At 38.5% G+C, this 20,620-nt stretch overlaps 1 protein-coding gene across 2 annotated transcripts in view; it reads left to right on the top strand.

The window, feature by feature from the left end:
- Positions 1 to 20,620, top strand: part of dyrk1b (dual-specificity tyrosine-(Y)-phosphorylation regulated kinase 1B) — a 76,173-nt gene that overhangs the window by 4,772 nt on the left and 50,781 nt on the right. The window contains exon 1 of one of the 2 annotated variants that reach the window (XM_061915183.1): positions 17,446 to 20,210. The exons of the other annotated variant lie outside the window; for it this stretch is intronic. Within the exon in view, the coding sequence (XP_061771167.1) occupies positions 20,111 to 20,210 (100 nt within the window). The 5' untranslated portion in view covers positions 17,446 to 20,110. Of the gene's footprint in view, positions 1 to 17,445; positions 20,211 to 20,620 lie in introns of those variants that run through there. 2 annotated transcript variants of the gene reach the window in all.

The raw sequence follows: 20,620 nt of genomic DNA on the forward strand, positions 1-20,620 counted from the left end.
CTTCTTTTATGAATTTATCATGGCTCTACTGAAAATGTGAACAATCAAAAGTATACATACAGCAATGTTAATATTTGGCCTTGCCTTGACATGGTAGCCATCTTTGTTATTGTCGTCTGGTTATTGCAGTCCCGCCATTCTCTGGTCACTGACCTCGGACTTGGACTCACTAGAATGATCCACAGGCAACTTGGTAGACAATTCCAAAAGGTTCACAGGGCACAAAAGAGATGCTATTCAACAATACATAACAATACTCAGCTGCAGCACAAACAACAACAATACTGAGTAGAAGGTGGAGATGAAAATGTAGGAAAGGTGCTAACATGGACTAGATCAGGGGTGACCAACGTGGTGCCCACAAGGACCAGATCAGTGGCCCGCTGGACTGTTCTAAAAAATAGCTCAAATAGCAGCACTTTTTAAAAATGTGTTTATTTACTAGCCAGCTGGTCTCGCTTTGCTCGACATTTTTAATTTTAAGAGAGACAAAAGTCAAATAGAATTTATAAATCCAAGAAAATGTTTTAAAGACTTGGTCTTCACTTTTTTAAATAAATTAATTTATCTTTTTTACATTGCTTCTTATAACTTTCAGAAAGACAATTTTAGAGAAAAAATACAACCTTAAAAATGATTTTAGGATTTTTAAACTCATATACCTTTTTACCTTTTAAATTCCTTCCTCTTCTTTCCTGACAGTTTAAATCAATGTTCAAGTAAATTTATTTTTTTTATTGCAAAGAATAATAAATACATTTTAATTTAATTCTTCATTTTAGCTTCTGTTTTTTCAAAGAAGAATATTTGTGAAATATGTCTTTAAACATATTATGATTAATATTAAAAAAAAGATATTCTGGCAAATCTAGCTAATCTAACCATTTACTCTTAACTGACTTTAAACCCTTGAACTAGTCTAAACGTCTACTTTAAACACATGAACCAGTCTAACCATCTACTTTCACTTGAGTTTAAACACTTTAACTAGTTTAAACATCTACTTTCACCTGACTTTAAACACTTTAACTAGTCTAAACATCTACTTTCACCTGAGTTTAAACACATGAACTAGCCTAACCATCTACTTTCACTTGAGTTTAAACATTTTAACTAGTTTAAACATCTACTTTCGCCTGACTTTAAACCATTTAACTAGTCCAAACATCTCCTTTCACCTGACTTTAAACACTTTACTATTTTAAACATCTACTTTCACCTGAGTTTAAACATGTTAACTAGTTTAAAAATCCACTTTCACCTGAGTTTAAACACTAACTAGTCCAACCATCTACTTTCACCTGGCTCTAAACACGTTAACTATTCTAAACATCTGCTTTCACCTGAGTTTAAAAACATAAACTAGTCTAACCATCAACTTTAACTTGAGTTTAAACACTTTAATTAGTGTAAACATCTACTTTCACCTGCCTTTAAACCATTTAAATAGTTTAAACATCTACTTTCACCTGAGTTTAAACACTAACTAGTTTAAACATCCACTTTCACCTAGTTTAAACAATTTAACTTGTTTAAACATCTACTTTCACCTGACTTTAAACACTTTAATTAGTTTAAAACATCTACTGTCACCTTTCAATCCAATTCACGTGTGTGTACTAATTTGTGTGTGTTATATCAATTTGTGTGTGTGTGTGTTTGCTTGTGTGCGTGTGTGTCAAAAATAATGTGTGTGTGCGTATTTAGATGTATGTGTGAACTTGAACCATCTTTTGCAACACTATGCTCTTGTGTGTGCGTGCAGTGATTTGAAGGTGTCAAAAGACATGTGTGTACTTCAACTTGTGTGTGCGTACAGTGATTTGACGGTGTCAAAAGACTTGTGTGTGCGTACAGTGATTTGAACGTGTTAAAAAACGTGTGTGTACTTCAACTTGTGTGTGTGCGTACAGTAATTTGAAAGTGTCAAAAAACGTGTGTGTACTTCAACTTGTGTGTGCGTACAGTGATTTGAAGGTGTCAAAAGACTTGTGTGTACTTCAACTTGTGTGTGCGTACAGTGATTTGAAGGTGTCAAAAAACGAATGTGTACTTCAACTTGTGTTTGTAGTTCAACATGTGTGTGCGTAGTGATTTGAAGGTGTCAAAAGACGTGTGTGTACTTCAACTTGTGTGTGGGTACAGTGATTTGAAGGTGTTAAAAACGTGTGTGTACTTCAACCTGTGTGTGTGTGCGTACAGTGGTTTGAAGGTGTCAAAAAACGTGTGTACTTCAACTTGTGTGTGCGTGCAGTGATTTGAAGGTGTCAAAAGACATGTGTACTTCAACTTGTGTGTGCGTACAGTGATTTGAAGGTGTCAAAAGACGTGTGTGTCCTTCAACTTGTGTGTGCGTGCAGTGATTTGAACGTGTCAAAAGACGTGTGTACTTCAACTTGTGTGTGTGCGTACAGTGATTTGAAGGTGTCCAAATACGTGTGTGTACTTCAACTTGCATGTGCATACAGTGATTTGAAGGTGTCAAAACACGTGTGTGTGTGTACTTCAACTTGTGTGTGCATACAGTGATTTGAAGGTGTCAAAAACGTGTGTGTACTTCAACTTGTGTGTGCGTACAGTGATTTGAAGGTGTCAAAAAACGTGCGTGTACTTCAACTTGTGTGTGCGTACGGTGATTTGAAGGTGTCAAAAAATGTGTGTACTTCAACTTGTGTGTGTGCGTACAGTGATTTGAAGGTGTCAAAAAACGTGTGTGTACTTCAACTTGTGTGTGTGCGTACGATGATTTGAAGGTGTCAAAAAATGTGTGTACTTCAACTTCTGTGTGTGCGTACAGTGATTTGAAGGTGTCAAAAAACGTGTGTGTACTTCAACTTGTGCGTGTGCATACGGTGATTTAAAGGTGTCAAAAACTGTGTGTACTTCAACTTGTGTGTGTGCGTATGGTGATTTGAAGGTGTCAAAAGACGTGTGTGTACTTCAACTTGTGTGTGTACTTCAACTTGCGTGTGCGTACAGTGATTTGAAGGTGTCAAAAGACATGTGTGTACTTCAACTTGTGTGTGTGCGTACAGTGGTTTGAAGGTGTCAAAAAACGTGTGTACTTCAACTTGTGTGTGCGTACAGTGATTTGAAGGTGTCAAAACACGTGTGTGTACTTCAACTTGTGTGTGCGTACTGTGATTTGAAGGTGTCAAAAGACTTGTGTGTACTTCAACTTGTGTGTGCGTACAGTGATTTGAACGTGTCAAAAGACGTGTGTGTACTTCAACTTGTGTGTGCGTACAGTGATTTGACGGTGTCAAAAGACTTGTGTGTACTTTAACTTGTGTGTGTGCGTACAGTGATTTGAAGGTGTTAAAAAACGTGTGTGTACTTCAACTTGTGTGTGTGCGTACAGTGATTTGAAAGTGTCAAAAAACGTGTGTACTTCAACTTGTGTGTGCGTACTGTGATTTGAAGGTGTCAAAAGACTTGTGTGTACTTCAACTTGTGTGTGCGTACAGTGATTTGAAGGTGTCAAAAAATGTGTGTGTACTTCAACTTGTGTTTGTAGTTCAACATGTGTGTGCGTAGTTATTTGAAGGTGTCAAAAGACGTGTGTGTACTTCAACTTGTGTGTGCATACAGTGATTTGAAGGTGTCAAAAACGTGCGTGTACTTCAACTTGTGTGTGCGTACGATGATTTGAAGGTGTCAAAAAATGTGTGTACTTCAACTTGTGTGTGTGCATACGGTGATTTGAAGGTGTCAAAAAACGTGTGTGTACTTCAACTTGTGTGTCTGCATACGATGATTTGAAGGTGTCAAAAAATGTGTGTACTTCAACTTCTGTGTGTGCGTACATTGATTTGAAGGTGTCAAAAGACTTGTGTGTACTTCAACTTGTGTGTGCGTACAGTGATTTGAAGGTGTTAAAAAACGTGTGTGTACTTCAACTTGTGTGTGTGCGTACAGTGATTTGAAAGTGTCAAAAAACGTGTGTGTACTTCAACTTGTGTGTGCGTACAGTGATTTGAAGGTGTCAAAAGACTTGTGTGTACTTCAACTTGTGTGTGAGCGTACAGTGATTTGAAGGTGTCAAAAGACGTGTGTGTACTTCAACTTACCTTTCCTTGTACTCGCCACTAGTGGGCGCTTAGCCACACCCACTGACTTTTCCTCACCAGTAGCTGGCAATATTTAACGCAGTAGCTTAGTGATCAGAGGTGTCTTCATCTAATGAGATCAATGATGGCATTCAGCCTCCATTATCCACAGTGCAATATACAAAGTGCAATATATACTACAATATTTACAGTGCAATATACATAGTGCAATATACACGGTACAATATACGAAGTGCAATATACACAGTGTAATATACACAGTACTATGATGATGATAAAGTACTTATACACACTAAGTTGTATTTAGTTTGAATTCAACAAATTGACATGAGAAGTGAGAAGTATTGAAATGTTGGAGATGAAACAGACACCTTGTTACATGTGTGTCGTACATTTATGTATTTATATATATATGTATATGTCATACATTTATATATATTTATACAGTGGGGCAAAAAAGTATTTAGTCAGCCACCGATTGTGCAAGTTCTCCCACTTTAAATGATGACAGAGGTCTGTAATTTTCATCATAGGTACACTTCAACTGTGAGAGACAGAATGTGGGAAAAAAATCCAGGAATTCAAATTGTAGGAATTTTGAATAATTTATTTGTAAATTATGGTGGAAAATAAGTATTTGCGGTCAACCATTCAAAGCTCTCACTGATTGAAGGAGGTTTTGGCCCAAAATCTCACGATACAGGGCGCTATTCATTATTTCCTTAACACGGATCAATCGTCTTGTCCCCTCAGCAAAAAAACAGCCCCAAAGCATGATGTTTCCACCCCCATGATTCACAGTAGGTGTGGTGTTCTTGGGATGCAACTCAGTATTCTTCTTCCTCCAAATACGACAAGTTGAGTTTATACCAAAAAGTTCTGTTTTGGTTTCATCTGACCACATGACATTCTTCCATGTGCTCTCTGGCAAACTTCAGACGAGCCTGGACATGCACTAGCTTAAGCAGGGGGACACGTCTGGCACTGCAGGATTTGATTCCGTGTCGGCGTAGTGTGTTACTGATGGTAACCTTTGTTACTTTGGTCCCAGCTTTCTGCAGGTCATTCACCAGGTCCCTTTGTGTGGTTCTGGGATTTTTGCTCACCGTTCTCATGATCATTTTGACCCCACGGGATGAGATCTTGCTTGGAGCCCCAGATCGAGGGAGATTATCAGTGGTCTTGTATGTCTTCCATATTCTAATAATTGCTCCCACAGTTGATTTTTTCACACCAAGCTGCTTGCCTATTGTAGATTCACTCTTCCCAGTCTGGTTCGACAGCTCTTTGGTCTTGGCCATAGTGGAGTTTGGAGTCTGACTATTTGAGGCTGTGGACAGGTGTCTTTTATACAGATAACGAGTTCAAACAGGTTCCATTAATACAGGTAACGAGTCGAGGACAGAAGAGCTTCTTAAAGAAGAAGTTACAGGTTTGTGAAAGCCAGAGATCTTCCTTGTTTGAAGTGACCAAATACTTATTTTCCACCATAATTTACAAATAAATCCTTTAAAATTCCTACAATGTGAATTCCTGGATTTTTTTTCACATTCTGTCTCTCACAGTTGAAGTGTACCTATGATGAAAATTACAGACCTCTGTCATCATTTTAAGTGGGAGAACTTGCACAATCGGTGGCTGACTAAATACTTTTTTGCCCCACTGTATATATGTCATACATTTTTATATTTATATACAGTATATGTCATACATTTAATATATTTATATATATATATGTCATACATGTATATATTTATATATGTCATACATTTAATATATTTATATATATGTCATACATTCATATATTCACATATGTTATACATTTATATATATCTCCATCCTTCCATCCATTTCCTACCGCTTATTCCCTTTGGGGTCGCGGGGGGCGCTGGTGCCTATCACACAATCGGGCGGAAGGCGGTGTACACCTTGGACAAGTCGCCACCTCATCGCAAGGCCAACACAGATAGACAGACAACGTTCACACTCACATTCACACACTAGGGACCATTTAGTGTTGCCTATCAACTTATCTCCAGGTGCATGTCTTTGGAGGTGGGAGGAGCCTATTCCCAGGTGCATGTCTTTGGAGGTGGGAGGAGCCTATCCACAGGTGCATGTCTTTGGAGGTGGGAGGAGCCTATCCCCAGGTGCATGTCTTTGGAGGTGGGAGGAAGCCGGAGGGAACCCACACAGTCACGGGGAGAACATGCCAACTCCACACAGAAAAATCCGGAGCCTGGGATTGAACCCAGGACTACTCAGGACCTTCTTATTGTGAGGCACATGCACTAACCCCTCTTCCACCGTGCTGCCCTGTATATATCTCATACATGTATATATTTATATATATGTCATACATTTATATTTATGTCACACATTTCTATATTCATATATATATTTCATACATTTATATATTTCTATATTCATATATGTCATACATTTATATATATTTCACACATTTATATATATATATATATATATATATATATATATATATATGTCATACATTTATATATTTATATATATATATATGTCATACATTTATATATTCATATATGGCTTCACGGTGGCAGAAGGGTTCGTGCGTCTGCCTCACAATACGAAGTTCCTGCAGTCCTGGGTTCAAATCCAGGCTCGAGATCTTTCTGTGTGGAGTTGGCATGTTCTCCCCGTGAATGCGTGGGTTCCCTCCGGGTACTCCGGCTTCCTCCCACCTCCAAAGACATGCACCTGGGGATAGGTTAAATGGCAACACTAAATTGGCCATAGTGTTTGAATGTGAGTGTGAATGTTGTCTGTCTATCTGTGTTGGCCCTGCGATGAGGTGGCGACTTGTCCAGGGTGTACCTGCCTTACGCCCGATTGTAGCTGAGATAGGCGCCAGCGCCCCCCGCGACCCCAAAAGGGAATAAGCGGTAGAAAACGGATGGATGGATATTCATATACGTCATACATTTATATATTTATATATACGTCATACATTTATATATTCATATATGTCATACATTTATATATTTGTCATACATTTATATTTTCATAAATGTCATACATTTATATATTTATATAAATGTCTTACATTTATATATTTCTATATATATGTCATACATTTATGTATTTATGTATTTTTATACATGTCATAAATGTATATTTATATTTTCATATATGTCATACATTTATATATTTATATATATATATGTCATGCATTTATATATTTATATGTATATCATATATTTATATATATGTCCTACATTTATCATTTATATGTCATACATTTAAATATATGTCACACATTTATATATGTCATACATTTATATATTTATATATTCATACATTTATATATTTATATATTCATACATGATATACATTTATATATTTATATTTATGTCATACATGTATATATTCATATATGTTATACATTCATACATATGTCATACATTTATATATATATATATATATATATATATGTATATATATATATATATATATATATATATGTCATACATATATATGTATATATATGTCATACATTCATATGTATATCTATGTCTTACATTTATATATATAGGTCATACATTTATATATTTATATATATGTCATACATTTATAGATTTATATGTATATCATATATTTATATTTATGTCCTACATTTATCATTTATATGTCATATGTTTAAATATATGTCACACATTTATATATTTATATATTCATATATGTCATACATTTATATATATATGTCATACATTTATATATTTATATATTCATACATGTTATACATTTATATATTTATATATATGTTATACATGTATATATTCATATATGTTATACATTCATATATATGTCATACATTTATATATTCATAAATGTCATACATTTATATATGTAAATGTGTCATACATCTATACGTATATATATATGTCATACATATATATGTATATATATGTCATACATTCATATATATATATATATATATATATATATATATATATGTCTTACATTTATATATTTATATGTATATGTCATACATTTATATATTTCTATATATTTCATATATTTATATATGTGTCACTGCGATGAGGTGGCGACTTGTCCAGGGTGTACGGCGCCTTCTGCCCGATTGTAGCTGAGATAGGCACCAGCGCCCACCACGACCCCAAAGGGAATAAGCGGTAGAAAATGTATGGATGGATATATACTGTATGTCATACATTTATATATATATATATATATATATATATATATATATATATATATATGTATATATATATATATATATATATATATGTATATATATATATATATATATATATATATGTATATATATATATATATATATATGTATATATATATATGTTCGAATGTATATATTTATATGTCATACAATTATATATTACAAACCTCGTTTCATATTCAGTTGAATATGCTACAAAGACAACATATTTGATGTTCAAATTGATGAACTTTTTTTTTTTTACAAATAACCATTAACTTTAGAATTTGATGCCAGCAACACGTGACAAACAAGTTGGGAAAGGTGGCAATAAATACTGATAAAGTTAAGGAATGCTCATCAAACATTTATGTGGAACATCCCAGAGGTGTGCAGGCTAATTGGGAACAGGTGGGTGCCATGATTGGGTATAAAACAGCTTCCCAAAAAATGCTCAGTCTTTCACAAGAAGGGATGGGGCGAGGTACACCCCTTTGTCCACAACTGCATGAGCAAATAGTCAAACAGTTTAAGAACAACGTTTCTCAAAGTACAATTGCAAGAAATTTAGGGATTTCAACATCTACGCTCCATAATATCATGAAAAGGTTCAGAGACTCTGGAGAAATCATTCCACGTAAGCGGCATGGCCGGAAACCAACATTGAATGACCGTGACCTTCGATCCCTCAGACGGCACTGCATCAAAAAACGACATCAATCTCTAAAGGATATCACCACATGGGCTCAGGAACACTTCAGAAAACCACTGTCACTAAATACAGTTGGTCACTACATCTGTAAGTGCAAGTTAAATCCCTGTTATGCAAAGCGAAAGCCATTTATCAACAACATCCAGAAACGCCGCCGGCTTCTCTGGGCCCGAGATCATCTAAAATGGACTGATACAAAGTGGAAAAGTGTTCTGTGGTCTGACGAGTGCACATTTCAAATTGTTTTTGGAAATATTCGACATTGCGTCATCCGGACCAAAGGGGAAGGGAACCATCCAGTCTGTTATCGACGCCAAGTTGAAAAGCCAGCATCTGTGATGGTATGGGGGTGCATTAATGCCCAAGGCACGGGTAACTTACACATCTGTGAAGGCACCATTAATGCTGAAAGGTACATATAGGTTTTGGAACAACATATGCTGCCATCTAATTGCTGTCTTTTTCATGGACGCCCCTGCTTATTTCAGCAAGACAATGACAAGCCACATTTAGCAGGTGTTACAACAGCGTGGCTTCATAAAAAAATAATGCGGGTACTTTCCTGGCCCGCCTGCAGTCCAGACCTGTCTCTCATGGAAAATGTGTGGCGCATTATGAAGCGTAAAAAACGACAGCGGAGACCCCGGACTGTTGAACGACTGAAGCTCTACATAAAACAAGAATGGGAAAGAATTCCACTTTCAAAGCTTCAACAATTAGTTTCCTCAGTTCCCAAATGTTTATTGAGTGTTTTGAAAGAAAAGGTGATGTAACACAGTGGTGAACATGCCCTTTCCCAACTACTTTGGCACGTGTTGCACCCAAGAAATTCTAAGTTAATTATTATTTGCAAAAATAGAGTTTATGAGTTTGAAAATCAAATATCTTGTCTTTGTAGTGCATTCAACTGAATGTGGGTTGAAAATGATTTGCAAATCATTGTATTCCGTTTATATTTACATCTAACACAATTTCCCAACTAATATGGAAACGGGGTTTGTATATAATATATGTCTTGCATTTATATATTCATATGCCCTACATTTATATATGTTATATATTTTTATATTTACATATACGTCATACATTTTATATTTGTGACACATATATATAGTTATGTATGTCATACATTTATATATTTTATATGAGTGACACATTTTTATAGTTATATATGTCATACCTTTACATATTTTATTCATGTCATACATTTATATATTTATATATATGTCATACATGTATATATTTATATATGTCATACCTTTATATATTTATATATATAAGTCATATATGTATTTATGTGTCATACATTTATATATTAATACATATGTCATACAATTATATATATATATATGTCTTTCATTTATATATTGTAAATATGTCATACATTTATATATTTAAACGTCACCCAGTTATATATTTATATATGTCATATGTCACGTGTGTGAATGTGCGTGTGCGTGCGTGTGTGTGTGTTAGTGTGTGTGTGTGTGCACTCTGCAGTAGCAGCATAGTAATACTCTCTATCTTTCCTCTGCATGGTGTTTACCTAGCAACAAGCATCACCCGCTGCTGGCCATCCCATTGGTCCATTGAAAAGGCAGCAGGGACCAATGGCAGGGCTGTTGCCATGGTGCAGCCTCTAGTTGCCGGGTGGAAATTTGCTGCAAGGCACGTGAGCGTCAGAGTCTGCTTGCCTCCTCACACTTCTCTTGTAATCTCTTCACGTCTCATGCCTGTACAGCTGAGAGGATTCTAGACTTCAACCATGATTCTAGACTTCAACCTGGAACACACTCACTATTTCAACACACTCACCATTCAATACTTCAATGGTGTTTGAGCAATATGTTTGGAGGAGAAAAGGTGAGGCCTTTAGTCCCAGGAACACCTCTCCTACCGTCCATAATGGTGGTGGCAGTATTATGCTCTGGGCCTGTTTTGCTGCCAATGGAACTGCTGCTTTAAATGGGACAATGAAAGAGGAGGATTAGCTCCAAATTCTTCAGGACAACCTCCCTAAATCATCAGCCCGGAGGTTGTGTCACAGTTCGCTGTTCCAACAGGACAATGATGTCAAAAGTGGTAAAGGAATGGCTAAATCAGGCTAGAATGAAACTTTTAGAATGGCCTTCCCAAAGTCCTGACTTAAGGTGTGGACAATGCTGAAGAAACAAGTCCATGTCAGAAAAGCAACACATTTAGCTGAACTGCAGCAATTTTGTGGTGAAAAATGTAAGCAGAAGCTTGTGGATGGCTACCAAAAGCGCCGTATTGCAGTGAAACTTGCCAAGGGACATGTAGGCAAATATTAACATTGCTGTATGTATACTTTTGACCCTCACATTTTCAGTAGAACCATAATTAATTCATTAAAGGAGCAAACTGCATGAATGTTTTTTGTGAGCAACAAGTATGTGCTCCAATCACTACATCACAAACAAATAAGAGTTGTAGAAATGATTGGAAACTCAAGACAGCCATGACATGCTTGAATTTTGGAACACAAAATTCCTGCAGTTCAGCTAAATGTGTTGCTTTTCTGACATGGATTTGTTTCTTCAGCATTGTCCACACCTTTAAGTCAGGACTTTGGGAAGGCCATTCTAAAACCTTCATTCTAGCCTGATTTAGCCATTCCTTTACCACTTTTGACGTCATCGTCCTGTTGGAACACCCAACTGTGCCCAAGACCCAACCTCCGGGCTGATTATTTGGGTAGGTTGTCCTGAAGAATTTGGAGCTAATCCTCCTTTTTCATTGTCTCATTTAAAGCAGCAGTTCCATTGGCAGCAAAACAAGCCCAGAGCATAATACCACAACCACCATGCTTGACGGTAGGAATGGTGTTCCTAGGATTAAAGGCCTCAGCTTTTCTCCTCCAAACATATCGCTGGGTATTGTAGCCACACAGCTCCATTTTTCTTTTATCATGTTAGAAAATGGATGGATGGATGTTTCCTGCAGATTTTCATAAAAGAAGCAAACTTCTTTAATGTTTTTTGTGCGCAACAAGTATGTGTTCCTATCACTACATCACAAACAAATAAGATTGGAAAGTCAAGACAGCCATAACATGATGATCTTTACAAGTGTACATACACTTTTGACCACCACTGTGTACATACAAACCCCGTTTCCATATGAGGTGGGAAATTGTGTTAGATGTAAATGTAAACGGAATACAATGCAAATCATTTTCAACTCATATTCAATTGAATGCACTACAAAGACAAGCTATTTGATGTTCAAACTCATAAACTTTGTTTTTTTTTGCAAATAATTAACTTCGAAATTCATGGGTGCAACACGTGCCAAAGTAGTTGGGAAAGGGCATGTTCACCACTGTGTTACATCACCTTTTCTTTTAACAACACTCAATAAACGTTTGGGAACTGAGGAAACTAATTGTTGAAGCTTTGAAAGTGGAATTCTTTCCCATTCTTGTTTTATGTAGATTTTCAGTCGTTCAACAGTCCGGGGTCTCCGCTGTCGTATTTTACGCTTCATAATTTGCCACTTATTTTCGATGGGAGACAGGTCTGGACTGCAGGCGGGCCAGAAAAGTACCTGCACTCTTTTTTTTACAAAGCCACGCTGTTGTAAAACGTGCTAAATGTGGCTTGGCATTATCTTGCTGAAATAAGCAGGTGCGTCCATGAAAAAGACGGCGCTTAGATACCAGTATATGTTGTTCCAAAACCTGTATGTACCTTTCAGCATTAATGGTGCCTTCACAGATGTGTAAGTTACCCCTGCCTTGGGCACTAATGCACCCCCATACCATCACAGAGGCTGGCTTTTGAACTTTGCATCGACAACAGTCTGGATGGTTCGCTTCCCCTTTTGTCCGGATGACACGATGTCGAATATTTCCCCAAAAATTGGAAATGTGGACTCGTCAGACCACAGAACACTTTTCCACTTTGCATCAGTCCATCTTAGATGATCTCGGGCCCAGAGAAGCCATCGGCGTTTCTGGATGTTGTTGATAAATTGCTTTCATTTGCATAGTAGAGCTTTAACTTGCACTTGCAGATGTAGCGACAAACTGTATTTAGTGACAGTGGTTTTCTGAAGTGTTCCTGAGCCCATGTGGTGATATCCTTTAGAGATTGATGTCGGTTTTTGATACATTGCCATCTGAGGGATCGAAGGTCAAGGTCATTCAATGTTGCTTTCCGGTCATGCCGCTTACGTGGAGTGATTTCTCCAGATTCTCTGAACCTTTTGATGATATTATGGACCGTAGATGTTGAAATCCCTAAATTTCTTGCAATTGCACTTTGAGAAACGGTGTTCTTAAACTGTTTGACTATTTGCTCACGCAGTTGTGGACAAAGGGGTGTACCTCGCCCCATCCTTTCTTGTGAAAGACTGAGCATTTTTTGGAAAGCTTTTTTTATACCCAATTATGGCACCCACCTATTCCCAATTAACCTGCACACCTGTGGGATGTTCCAAATAAGTGTTTGATGAGCATTCCTCAACTTTATCAATATTTGTTGCCACCTTTCCCGACTTCTTTGCCATGTGTTGCTGGTATCAAATTCTAAAGTTAATGATTACTTGAAAAAAAAATGTTTTCAGTTTGAACATCAAATATGTTGTCTTTGTAGCATATTCAACTGAATATGGGTTGAAAAGAATAAGCAAATCATTGTATTCCGTTTATATTTACATCTAACACAATTTCCCAACTCATATGGAAACGGGGTTTATATATATATATATATGTATATATATGTGTGTGTGTGTATATATATATATATATATATGTGTGTGTGTGTATATATACATATATGTATGTGTGTGTATTTATATATATATATATATATGTGTGTGTGTGTGTATATATATATATATATATATATATATATATATATATATATGCATACACATATTTGTGTAGTTATGTACTGTATATGTTAGTATTCTTCCTGTGGGTATCATTTGTTGATGTTTTCTTCATGGTGTTATGGAATATTACATTATCATCACTTACAGTGTGTGAATATCCACTATATCAATATATGATCTGCCAAAAAAGAAGAAGCTAAAGCTCGCAATACTAATAATAATTAGTAAAGAATACAAACCCCAAAAACAGTGACATTGTCACGTTCTGTAAATGCTAAACAAAAAGAGAATACAACAAATCCTTTTCAACTTATATTCAGTTGAATAGACTGCAAAGATGGTCCGTAATATCATCAAAACGTTGAGAGAATATGGAGAAATCACTGAACGTAAGCTATGCTATTACACACTTTCCATCTCTCAGGCATCAAAAAGGATATCACCACATGGGCTCAGGAACACTTCAGAAAACCTCTGTCAGTAACTACAGTTGGTCGCTACATCTGTAAGTGCAGGTTAAAACTCTACCATGCAAAGCTACAGCCATTTATCAACAACACCCAGAAACGCTTGGCTGGGCCAGAGATCATCTAAGATGGACTAATGCAAAGTGGAAAAGTGACGAGTCCACATTTAAAATAGTTTTTTGGAAACTGTGGAACCATCCGGACTGTTCTAGGGTGAAAGTGTAAAAGTCAGCATGTGTGATGTTATGGGGGTGTATTAGAGGCCAAGGCATGGGTAACTTACACATCTGTGAAGGCCCCATTCATGCTGAAAGGTACATACAGCTTTTGGAGCAACACATGTTGCCATCCAAGCAACGCTATCACGGACGCCCCTGCTTATTTCAGCAAGACAATGCCAAGCCAGGTGTTCCAACGGCGTGGCTTCACAGTAAAAGAGTGCTCGGTAATAGACTGGCCTGCCTGTAGTCCAGACATTGAAAATGTGTGAAGGCTAAAATCTGAGAAGGCAGACTGTTGAACAAGTTAAGCTGTACATCAAGCAAGATTGGGAGAATGGGTCTCTTCAGTTCCTAAACCTTTACTGAGTGCTGTTAAAAGGAAAGGCCATGTACACACTGGTAAAAATGCCTTTTTTGCCACGTGTTGCTGCCATTACATTCCAAATGAGCTAATATTTGCAAAAAATAACAGCCTTGCAGTGTGAACAGTAACTATCTTGTCTTTGCAGTCTATTCGAATGAATAGAAGTTGAAAAGGATTTACAAGTCATAGTTTTTATTCACCATTTACACAAAATGTCAACTTCACTGTGTTTGGCTTTATTACAAAATAAGTAAATACAATTATTGGCTCTCATCTCAATTTGACTTCCTGTGTCCAACATGGTGAGTTTGTAAACAATAAATAAGTATAAACATAACAATGTAACCAACAGGACAATGCAAAAAAAACACCATCCCATCACACTCTTAGTATCAATTTGATATTCTTCTGTTGTAATTGTATCCCCATCACAGTATCTCTGCCTGGGAATATTAGACATTCTTTTCTTTATTTATGTGCTTTAAAGCATGTGATTGGCAACTTTTACTGTTTGTTGTTTATGAGCAGAATCTTTCAATGGGTGAGTAATTTTATTTTGAATATGTTGTGTGAGTAATTGTACTTTTAATATGTTGTGTGAGTAATTATACTTTAAATATGTTGTGTGAGTAATTGTACTTTAAATATGTTGTGCAAGTAATTATAGTGCGTTATTAGGCCATGGTGTCTTTATTTAGCCATGACGGCTCAGCTGTTAGTCAGTGCAAGAAGGTCTCAGGCAGTGCTTGGAGCTACAAATCATATATATATATTTATATAATTATTAGGGGTGTGGGAAAAAATCGATTCGAATACGAATCGCGATTCTCACGTTGTGCGATTCAGAATTAATTCTCTTTTTTTTAAATTATTTTTTTAATTGTTTTTAATTTTTTTATCAATCCAACAAAACAATACACAGCCTTAACCATAACAACACAATCCAATTCCAAAAACCAGACCTGACTCAGCAACACTCAGAACTGCGATAAACAGACACAAACACGACACAGAACAAACCAAAAGTAGTGAATTAAAAATGAATATTATCAACAACAGTATCAATATTAGTTATAATTTCAGCATAGCAGTGATTAAAAATCCCTCATTGACATTATCATTAGACATTTGTAAAAATTAAAAAAAAGAACAATAGTGCCACAGTGGCTTACACTTGCATCGCATCTCATAAGCTTGACAACACACTGTGTCCAATGTTTTCACAAAGATAAAATAAGTCATATTTTTGGTTTGTTTAATAGTTAAAACAAATTTACATTATTGCAATCAGTTGATAAAACATTGTCCTTTACAATTATAAAAGCTTTTTTTTTTTTTAAATCTAATACTCTGCTAGCATTTCAGCAGACGGGGTTAGATCCTGCTGAAATTCTATGTATTGAATGAATACGGAATCGTTTTGAATCGAAAAAATCGGTATATAATCGAATCGCGACCCCAAGAATCGATATTGAATCGAGTCGTGGGACACCCAAAGATTCGCAGCCCTAATATAAAATTAATTTAAAACATCTTCTCACTCCTGCGCTTACCAAAGGCATGCGGTAAAAGTAAGCATGCGCTAATTATTTTAACACCTCACTCCCACACTTACCAAAGCCATGCAGTAAAAATGTGAGTGTGATGTAAGCTTGGACCTTAAATCCTACTGAATATCTCTTAATCTTCTTCCCTTTATGCGATTTCAAATGACCGGTATTGCTATCAGCCTCCTCCATTTTGAAAATGATGACAGGGGAAGTGTCACTCGTGACGTCACGAGTTTGGCCCGGCGGTAATGCTAAGCATGCGCTAATTATTTTGCGAAGCCCTGCGGCAATTCAAGTAAATACGGTATATATATATGTGTGTGTATGTATATGTATATATATATATATATATATATATATATATATATATATATGTATATGTATATATATATATATATATATATATATATATACATATACACAGTACATACATATTTATGTATATGCATATATATATATATATGTGTGTGTGTGTATTGTAGTGTCAGCACAATACACATGAAAGACAATGAATCCTGTGGATTATTATTATTATTATTATTTCATAAGATCAAGCAAGCATCTCTAACTGGACGTGTGTGTGTGTGTGTGTGTATGTGTGTGTGTGTGTGTGTGTGTGTGCGTGTGCGCGCGCGTGCGTGTGGTGTTCCCAGGCAGCAGTGCTGTATTTAGCGGGTTAGCAACAGGACAACTTTTAGCTTCATGCTTCATGTTTCATGTTTGATGTTTGTGAGAGGGAAGTCACGTCTCCTCTGCTCCTCCTCCTCCCCCAAAGGCTCGCTCCATTTCTACCTGACATCCTCAAACTATTTCCGCCATGGAGCCCTTTGAAGGCGCACTGGTGAAGCCGGCCAAGAGCTCCGCCCACACAGCGAGCCGCCGTCCAATCACAGGCGGGGACTCGACTGTGTGCGGCCAATCAGCTCGCAGCTGCCACGGCGTCGGGTAGCAACAGGGGCGCGTGGTGCGCATGCGCGAGGGAGAGGACGCCGGTAGCGAGATTTGACTAAAGAGCCAAACATCTTTTTAATCATCTTTTCTGTGATTTTGACTTTAGACCACACCAACACAACACACTTCATGGAAGCTTTATTCCTGACAACATGTCAACTTGTTGCTATAAATGGCCAGCACGGGAGAGTCTTTTTGGAAGACACCATTTCCGGCGCACGGAGGGGTGTTTCCCCGCGTACACCGACACTGCCAACTTTGCAGCCTAAATGTCCTCGGCCCACAGAAACCTGCGTGGGTGTACACGTCACCTTCTGTGGATGTACCGGCTGGCCGTGGGAAGAGTGTCGGCGTCAAAGCGGAGCTTTGTGACGGCGAAAAGGAGCAGCGCCCCCCCCCCCCCTGCCGCCATACTTGGTAGAGTCCGCTGTCAGGGTGGGGAGAGAGAGAGAGAGAGAGAGGACAGAGAGAGAGAGGAGCGGGCAGCAGAAAGCAGGAGTCAGATAATGTAATATAATGTAATGTGAAGTAAGATAATGTAAGGTAATGTAAGGGAAGGGAAGAAGAGTGATCGTCACACGGCCACCAACATGACAACATGACGCCCAGCTGCCCTTTTCTCCTTCAACCAGGAGCCAGCAGCTAGACCTGTTTGCTGAAGAGACTTGGACAAGAAGTCAGCAAGTTGAAGACACTTTGGGATTGTTGCTCCCCTTTTTCCTTCTTTGGATCTTTCACTCTGGACTTCTCCCGTTTGACTTCTCCCGTCTGACTTCTCCAGTCTGACTTCTCCCGTTTGACTTCTCCCGTTTGACTTCTCCCATCTGACTTCTCCCATCTGACTTCTTGGATTTTGACGTCTGGACTTCTTGGATTTGACGTCTCAGTTGCGGACTTCTTCAAGTGAACGTGTGCTGGCTGGGAAACAAGCAGGTCCGTTGGAGTTCCCCTTCAAAATCCAGACGAGGCAAAGCGAGGACTAATCTTGGCACCTGGACCTATTTTTACCTGCTGGAGGGATGGGGTAAAAGCAGAAACCAACTCCCCCTCCTTGTCCAGCAGCCCACCTCGCAGCATGGCGGGTGGGCTTTGTTCCAGGGACTTGCAGCTCCTCAAATGGATTCACAAGATCAAGGCAGCAAGTTTGTGTTGAAGCACTTGGAATACCTTCTGGACTGGATCTTAGTTCCTTGGATATGTGTGCTGGACTGCTGCTTTGCTGCTAGGGGTGAACGCCATCCACAGGAGGACCTCCTTCCTCTGGTCTACCCTAAACAAAGTTCATATGCCATGCACAGGAGGACCTCCTTCCTCTGGACTACCCTAAACAAAGTTCATAGGCCATTCATAGGAGGACCTCCTTCCTCTGGTCTACTCTAAACAAAGTTCATAGGCCATCCACTGGAGGACCTACTTCCTCTGGACTACCCTAAACAAAGTTTCTTAGGCCATTCATAGGAGGACCTCCTTCCTCTGGTCTACCCTAAACAAAGTTCATAGGCCATCCACAGGAGGACCTCCTTCCTCTGGTTTACCCTAAACAAAGTTCATAGGCCATCCATAGAAGGACCTCCTTCCTCTGGTCTACCCTAAACCAAGTTCATAGGCCATCCACAGGAGGACCTCTTTCCTCTGGTCTACCCTAAACAAAGTTCATAGGCCATCCATAGAAGGACCTCCTTCCTCTGGTCTACCCTAAACAAAGTTCATAGGCCATCCACAGGAGGACCTCCTTCCTCTGGTTTACCCTAAACAAAGTTCATAGGCCATCCACTGGAGGACTTCCTTCCTCTGGACTACCCTAAACAAAGTTCATAGGCCATCCATAGAAGGACCTCCTTCCTCTGGTCTACCCTAAACAAAGTTCATAGGCCATCCACAGGAGGACCTCCTTCCTCTGGTCTACCCTAAACAAAGTTCATAGGCCATCCATAGAAGGACCTCCTTCCTCTGGACTACCCTAAACAAAGTTCATAGGCCATCCACAGGAGGACCTCCTTCCTCTGGACGACCCTAAACAAAGTTCATAGGCCATCCACAGGAGGACCTCCTTCCTCTGGTCTACCCTAAACAAAGTTCATAGGCCATCCATAGAAGAACCTACTTTCTCTGGTCTACCCTAAACAAAGTTCATAGGCCATCCACAGGAGGACCTCCTTCCACTGGACTACCCTAAACAGAGTTCATAGGCCATCCACAGGAGGACCTCCTTCCTCTGGACGACCCTAAACAAAGTTCATAGGCCATCCATAGAAGAACCTACTTCCTCTGGTCTACCCTAAACAAAGTTCATAGGCCATCCACAGGAGGACCTCCTTCCTCTGGACGACCCTAAACAAAGTTCATAGGCCATCCATAGAAGGACCTACTTCCTCTGGTCTACCTAAAGAAAGTTCCATTCAACCCTGACAAACCAAAAATGATCTTATCCTCATCCTGCAGGGAAACATAACACCTTCTCATCCAGAGCTCCACAAAGTGTTCCAATCTTTATATTTGTAAGTCCTACGGAACACCACTTGGTTGCCTTAGAAACCACGCTAACGGGGGAGAAATCTCACAGAGACGGTGCCTTTGGATTTGACTCGCCACCTTTTGGAGATTTACCCAGTCAGCAAGTGTGGGGTGGAACACACCTGATGGAGGCTGCACACCGCTGGCATTGACTTGGCGTTCCCTTCTGGATTGAGCATTGGCCAAGCGTTTCCATGGTGATCACATCATCGGTGGAGGACAAGACCGCTCCCCCCTGCAGGATGGTCCAATCACAGCCCTGGATCACCTCTGCCCTGCATCGCGACAACAAAAGTCAGTCCTCACACACCTCTTAGCAATAGCAATACACCTTGCATGCTAACCGTGTTTTCTAGTCTCTTGTAGACGTCCTGCACACGTTTACGTGCGGGATCAAACAACTTACAGATATGCACACCTAACATGCTAACTAGGGCTGGGAATCTTTGGGGGGGTCCCACGATTCGAATCAATATCGATTCTTGGGGTCGCGATTCGACTATATATCGATTTTTTTCAATTCAACGCGATTCTCAATTCAAAAACGATATTTTTCCGATTCAAAACGATTCTGTATTCATTCAATACATAGGATTTCAGCAGGATCTACCCCAGTCTGCTGACATGCTAGCAGAGTAGTAGATTTTTTTTTTTTAAAGCTTTTATAATTGCAAAGGACAATGTTTTATCAACGGATTGCAATA

The sequence above is a fragment of the Nerophis ophidion genome, linkage group LG11, assembly GCF_033978795.1.
Source record: "Nerophis ophidion isolate RoL-2023_Sa linkage group LG11, RoL_Noph_v1.0, whole genome shotgun sequence".
Taxonomy (NCBI): domain Eukaryota; kingdom Metazoa; phylum Chordata; class Actinopteri; order Syngnathiformes; family Syngnathidae; genus Nerophis; species Nerophis ophidion.